Genomic DNA, 6,947 nt, shown 5'->3' on the forward strand with positions numbered 1-6,947 from the left:
TGCGCTAAACACTGCAAAGGCACTAGTGAAAGAAGATTAGGTCAAATAATTCTGGGTGCAATTCAAGCACCCAAGAAGATAGTCGAAGCACAGAACTAGATGTATTTGCGTTCAGAGGGGTCTCCAGGTTGGGGGTGCACGCTGTCTTGTCAGAGGGCAGACAAGAGTTCCTAGTCTCGGTGACCTTTATAGAAACTTCAGTCTACTTTTCTCCAAACAGGAGCTCGTCTCAGGGTTGTGGGCCACCCAGCGGGGCACAGCCAGGGATTCTGTCCCCAGGGCTGTCGGTTCCAAAACGTTAGAAAAGTCCTAGTGACTTAGAGTCTCTGGAAAGGCTGCCAGCTCTCCCGCGCTCAGCTTCAAGGGTTCCGAGTTCCTCCCAAATTCCTATTTGTGGGCCCCTGGGAGGCCAAACCCCAACGTGACCCTCCCTGCACTCCCCGAAGGCTTCTCCTGGACTCAGAGCGCGCCTGAGGTCTTCGTGGAGGCTAAGGAGCTTGAGGCTCTAGGGTCTGGGGCCTTCCGGACCTTTATTCCTACCCCGCCCTCCCCCACACTCCAAGCTGCCCAGCTCTTTCTCAGTGCCCCCAGAGCCCCGTGGAGCGTGCTGCGGCCCGGAGCCGCTGAGGCTGGCCGCAGGCTCTGCCAGACCTCGAGATGGTGGCAGAGGTCCTGGACGCGTCGGTGCAGTGGGCAGAGGCGTCAGTCAGGTAGTGCCTCCCAGCTGCGCCTTGTCACTCAGCAGCCCCTTTCCCGGGTCGGAATGGGGAAAGGGCCCAGAAGGGCCTCGTATTTGCAGGGCTTTAGGAGGAGGGCTTCCTAGTAAAGGTCGCTTCGGTGTCTCTGGTTGCACCCAAAAGCGAGTTCAACACTTGGCGCAGAGAGCTCTCCCCACTACTAGAAAGGAAGCCGGTAGGAAGCAGCGCTTTCCGGTAGGGGATTAGCGAGGTCCTGGGAGTCCTCCTGCCCTGCTTCCCGCCGCTACAGCCCTCAGCCACGTTGAGGTGTGGAAGGGCGTTCCGGGGGCAGGGGCGACTCCGGCCCACGCAGCCTCTGAGCACTCGGCCTGCCACAGAAAATGAGTCCAGGAGGGCCTAGCCAGACACCCTCGGAACTCCTTTCTGACCCTCACAAGAGATAAGGGGATCCCACGAGCCTGTGGCTCCTCTGTCCCTTCCCTTCACCTTTGGGCTAGGCTTCCCGAGCTCTGGAGGGACGGGAGGGCGCATTTGGGGGCACAGCCACCGCGTCCTGCAGGGCTAACCAGAGGTCCAGATGATTGGTGGCACCCCCTCACTTATTTCGCATTGCCTTGACCTCCCAGCCCAATCACGCCGGAGCTGGAATCTGCTCCCGGTGCCTGTGCCGCGGGCGCCAACCGCGTGGACACGAGAACCAGGCTCGCCTCAAGAAAAAGGGGAAGGCTTGGTCCGTGCGCGTGGATGTGCTTGTGTCTATGTGCCAGCGTGGGGGACAATGTGTGCCCCTGTGCCTATAAAACGTGCCTGTTTCCCAAAGCAGAAACTCGCTGGGTGGCTTTCGGTCCCGGTGAAGTTGGTTGGGGTGGGTGCGAGCGCTCATCTGCAAACAGCTGGTGAGTGCTGGCTCACGTGGGGGGAGCTGGTGTGTGACTGCGACAGGCTGAGCGTGTGGCTGGGGTCCAAGTTTGTGAGCGCGGGACTTGAGCCCCGCGGAAAGCGCGAGAGCATGCACCCACCCGTCTGTCGCTGAGTGTGTGAAGGTCCGAAGGGCACCTTTGGGCTTGCAGCACCCACTCTCCTTGGTAGGTCAGCGCTGGACGCCTGCCCGCGTAGCAGTGAAGCGGGCGTGGGCGAGACTGGCAGCGACCTGAGCGCAGCTTGTCCCGCCCAGCAGTTTGGCACACAAGCCAGAGGTGCGGGGCAGCTGTGTAAAGCAACGCCGGGCGCTGCAGTGGAGGGTCCCGGGTGAGGGGATGCTAACCTCCCATTTGAAGATTAGGCGGCTAGAAAGGGATGCCTAGACTCTGAGCAGTGCCAGCTTAGCCCCTTCCCCAGTCCTCTCATCCACTTCTGCCCGTCCCAGAGAAGTGGGGTGAAGGAGACTTGGCTTCTAGACTGGAAATAAAACTTTTTTTTGCAGGGCACAGGGTGCGCGGGGGTGAGGTAGGTACCCTAGGGGCGTGGAGGAGGGAGGAAAGGAAACCGAGGATGTCATTGGAGGACACTAAGTGGTTCAAAGAGATCAAGCTTTCAAGGCCCCTCTCCCCCACTAGCCCCCTTCCTTGTGCTGGGCTATTGCAGCTGAGCTCCGTGTAGAACACAGGAGTACTGTTCAGCCTCCTGGGGTCCAGGTGGCCGGGCTGCGGGCCGTACTGCGGGCCGTACTGGTGTGGCAAGAGGTGGGTGAGAGGCCAGAGTTCAGGCGCCAAGAAAGTGAGAGAAGCTCTGGCTCCTCACCTCTGGTGACGCCAAACTACCCGATTTGTCCCTACTTTCTGGACGTCGAAAGCTCTCCAACCTCTCCCAGCCCTCAAGCTCTCCAAGCAATGACCTCATTGCAAAAGACAGTCTGAGCGGATGGCTCCCCTCCCCAGTGGACCGGAGCGGGGAGCGGGAGCAATGACGCAATCGGAGCTGGGTCGGTCCTGGCCACTTTGGATTGGCCGCGCGGGCTCGTGGGGAACCCCCTCCCACTATCACTGGAATAAGAGCCAAGAGCTCCGCGGGGAAGCCGCCCACAGCAGGCGTTGTGTCCATCCAGGGGGACCAGCAACTTGCACTCTCCTGCAACTCAAGTCGTCAGGTGAGGAACTTTCCACTCCACTCTAATAACCTGCTTCTGGATTAGTTCCTCCAGTTTGCTAGATCTGCCTGCCTGCCTGCCTGCCTGCCTGCCTTTCCTCTGCCTCTCGGGACCACCTCGGCCCTGAGACACCATAACTGCTCCTAGCTGTCTGTTCCTCTCCGGAGAAGGCGGGAGGTTGGGGACGGCAGGGCATTTTCTTCTAATTCCCACCAATGGAACCCCAAGCATCCCCAGGGCTTCGCCTGGGCCGCTGAAGCTGGGCGAGCCCAGATAGGCGGGTCTCGCCCCCGCGTTGGTGTCCGTCGGGCGAGCAGGCTCCTGCCGGAGTTTGGGCTGGGAGTGCCCTGCCCAGCATGTCCTCAGGGACCACATTTAGTTCCAGGGACTTGGAACCTTGAGCTGTCCTGAGGCGCCTGCCGTCCGCGAGGGTCTTTGGGGCATTGGCTTGGACCTGAGGCAGTGCAGTTAGCGAACCACAACAGTGGGCTCAGCTCGGGGTGTTGGCACCAAGGATTTGCTCCTAAACTGCTCTCCAGTGCAGTCCCGAGACACCAGTAACTGGCACGTTAAAAATTTTCCCCAAATCCAAACCACAGCACTCTTCCAGTTTACCCTTCCCGTTTTCCTCTCCCCCTGAGTTAGCAGTTAGTGGGAAGTTCAGCCCAGGGGACGGTGCTCCTAGATTTCTCAGTCCCTGGGAAGACATGAGATTAAGTCTACAGCAGGGTGTGTTCGCACCTGATCTCTACATGGGGCAAAAGGTGTGGGTTTGTGTGCGTGCCCACGCTTGCGGCTTCTCTCTGGCTTCCTGCAGAACAGAACCAGAATTCTCCCATCCTGTCCCAGAACACTTGTTTCTGCTCTATCAAGCCGTTGAGATTCACTAGGAGATTCACAGCAGCCCACCTGGCAAATGAACAGAACCAAGGCATAAAGAGGTGGGGTAACCTGCCTTAGGACACAAGGCAGTTGTGGCCGAGGCAAGACTGGAACCTAGATCTGTAGGCTCCAGGCCATGCTTGCTCTTCATGCAGTGGTAACGTTATTCTCCTTTTACAGAGAGGCATCATGGGCTTCGGGAAGTCCTCCCCCTTCTTGGCTTTCAGCATCTTGGTCCTGTGCCAGGCAGGCGGCCTCCAGACAGCACCACTCAGGTGAGCCAGCCTGAAGCTTCTAGCCACTGCCCCTGGATCAGGCAATTCTGTGCCTCCGAAGTCACAACAGTGAGGCTTCTTGTGAATGAATCAACACCCTCCTAGAACACTGGCCTCAAGCCCTGTGGGCTAGGAGTGGGGAAGAAGGGCACATTTTCAGGGCAACTCACAGTGAGCAGGAAGCCCGGCTGCTTTTCCTGGGGAGAGGCCAGACAGGGACTCAGAGCCTGTATTGGGGTTTGCTTCCCCTCCCCAGGTCAGCCTTGGAGAGCCTTCAACAACCGGACCTGGCTGCACTCACTGAGAAGGAAGGGCGCCTCCTACTGGCTGCACTGGTGAAGGCCTATGTACAGAGGAAGACTAACGAGCTGGAGCAAGAGGAGCAGGAGCAGGAGACAGAGGACTCCAGGTAAGGCTCCCCACCCACCTTGGCATATCATGGAGGAATATTCCTGACAGGTAGGAAGCATAGCACCTGGCCAGGAGTGCAGCAGCCTGTCATTGTTCACCAGGCCCTGGAGCCCAGCCATTGTCATGCCCCATGGAAGACAGAGGTTCAGGGGCAGCTGGAGGGATTATGGTTAGACACATTTAAAAGATCCATTCCTGAAAGCTGTTAGGGAATGAAATGTGGAGGTGTGGAATCACTTTCTCTGGGAATTGGTCTTGCCCTTTGAGGACGCTTCTCTGCATTGGATGAATTAAGACTGGTAAGTTTGAAGCCAGCAGATGGATCCAGGATATCTCAGGATATTTTAGAAATTTAACCTGTGTGCATTGTTCTCTCACACCTGCAAGGTGTCTTCATTGCACATTTGCAAGGTGAAGTGAAAGGCCTTGCAGAGAGGGTGGGGTCAGGCAGAGCAGTGTCTAAGGTAGGTCTGGAGCCTTCACATGTGTAGGCTCTGTGGAGATGTGCATGTTGGCACAGGGCTGGGGAGAGCACCCTTCCCCAGCCCCACTTCCCTGTGCACCCTGAGCTTGGAGCACACATCAGCCCCTGCTCTGGCCCTGGCAAGGTCCGGGCAGAGGCACAGATTGCACCTGCATTTGCTCTGAGAACCTCTCTGCAGAGCATGAAGGCCTGAGCAGAAAAGATCACCCCTTCCCCGCCGCAGCCATTCCTAGCATTGCGCTGACTCAGCAAATGTACGAGTTCTCCTAATGGAAGACCTGGGAGCTGCCCCACTGCCTGCCCCTCCTGCCCCTGGTTTAATCTTCTGCATGACTGCCCCCCTGGGGCCAACCAAGTGCATGGTATTGTCTGGCATGTCTTTTCCCTGCAGCCTGGATAGCTCCAGAACTAAGCTGTGCAGTAATCTTGAGTACCCGTGTGGTGGGCACACACCTGAAGTACCTGAACAACTTTCACACGTTCTCTGGCATCAGCTTCAGGGCTGAAACACCCGGCAAGGAAAGGGACAGAGCCAGCGGCTTGGAGAAGGACTGCTACCCCAACTTTGGGATGCCTCAGAATTCCAAGGGAAATCCTTCCGCTCCCTCCTGATTTCCTTTCTTGCTCCCACTGATGAACTAAATGCATGCAGATTTCACTCTCATTGCTCTTCAAGCTGGTATTGGTAACTTTGCTTATGGCAGAGAATATTGAGGACATCAGGATGGAAGAAAAGAGAGCAGGACTCGTGCACCAGTTTAGAGATAAGAGAGAGTGAGGGAAGCCCCTTGAGATCCTGGAGGATATCATGGCAGAGCCGTCCAATTCCTGTTTTATCCTTCATGCATCAGCCTTGGTGAATAAATTTATTTTCTAAAAGGATTTACACTGTTCTGGTCATGGTCTCTGGTCCATGTCCAAGGCTTGAGAGTGCCCAGAGCCTATGTTTAAAAGTAAATTTAGGCCTGGCTGGTGTGGCTCAGTGGTTTGAATGTTGTCCCATGGACTGAGAGGTCCTGATTTGATTCCGGGTCAGGGCACATGCCTGGGTTGCAGGCTCGATCCCCAGCGGGGGGCGTGCAGGAGGCAGCCGATGGATGTTTCTCTCTCACATAGATGTTTCTATCTCTCTCTCTCTCTAGAAAAGTCAATACAAACATATTTAAAAAAGTAATTTTAGCCTCAGGGTAGCTAGATACAGGGATTGGTGAGTGGTCCTTGGAAACCAGCTCCAGCATCAAGAACAGGTGTGCTGAGGAACAGGTAAGTACTTCTGGGAGAGGGTCCTGCAAGCCCTGTTCTCTGAGCCTCTTCCAGGTAAGACTTCAGGGAATTTCATTTTCCCATGGAAAGTAGCGTTGTTGGTGCTCATGGCTGGGTATGCTCCATGTGTGTCCTGGGGTGGAGCTGGGTCTTTGCTGAGCACTCCTTCCCGGTCCCAAAGGGATTACATGTACAGGACGATAAGTGCAGGGTTTCAGCATGTCCCATGGTTAGGGACTGGGTTTTTTCATGAAGGGCTCCTAGCATTAGGCTGCCAGGCCATTTGCTCTAACAGCTTTGATAATTACATTTAGGAGAAACACTTATTCTTAAGTGGTGTGTTGAAGAGCTACAGTTGTCTTTGAGAAGGTCCCATGGGGTAGGCTCCCGATGCCAGCCTCCTTAACAGTCTTTCTCTCCTTTCTCCATCCTGCAAATCAGTGTCACTGCCCAGAAGAGAGCCTGCAACACTGCCACCTGTGTGACCCATCGACTGGCAGACTTGCTGAACAGATCTGGGGGTGTGGTGAAGAGCGACTTCGTGCCCACCAATGTGGGCTCCGATGCCTTTGGTCGTCGTCGTAGGGACCTTCGGGCCTGAGCTGCTAAAAGGCTCCAGGAAGAAGGTGACTGCCCCTGTACTGATGGATGGGAGGGGAAGGGATCCGGAAGTTAATATCCACATTCTGAAACTCACTGGACCTGGTAGGTTCTTCAGATCCTTCTCTCCAACTGCATTCTTTCTCCTGAGGTAGTGGGTTCCTTCTACAACTAAGCTTGAAATCCGAGCACTAGGGCAGGCTGCAGAGATGCAATTTCATCTTTCTGAGGAGAGAAATGAACAGGAA

The 6,947-nt window shown here is 56.0% G+C and overlaps 1 protein-coding gene across 1 annotated transcript; it reads left to right on the top strand.

The window, feature by feature from the left end:
• The first annotated feature begins 2,600 nt into the window (after positions 1-2,600).
• Positions 2,601-6,700, top strand: LOC118628898 (calcitonin gene-related peptide 2-like). Its single transcript, XM_036259892.1, is given in 5 exon segments — positions 2,601-2,666; positions 2,668-2,784; positions 3,847-3,941; positions 4,198-4,350; positions 6,541-6,700. Coding segments are annotated over 5 exon segments (591 nt in total).
• The last annotated feature ends 247 nt before the right edge of the window (positions 6,701-6,947 follow it).

The sequence above is a fragment of the Molossus molossus genome, unplaced genomic scaffold (genome assembly GCF_014108415.1).
Source record: "Molossus molossus isolate mMolMol1 unplaced genomic scaffold, mMolMol1.p scaffold_m16_p_13, whole genome shotgun sequence".
Taxonomy (NCBI): domain Eukaryota; kingdom Metazoa; phylum Chordata; class Mammalia; order Chiroptera; family Molossidae; genus Molossus; species Molossus molossus.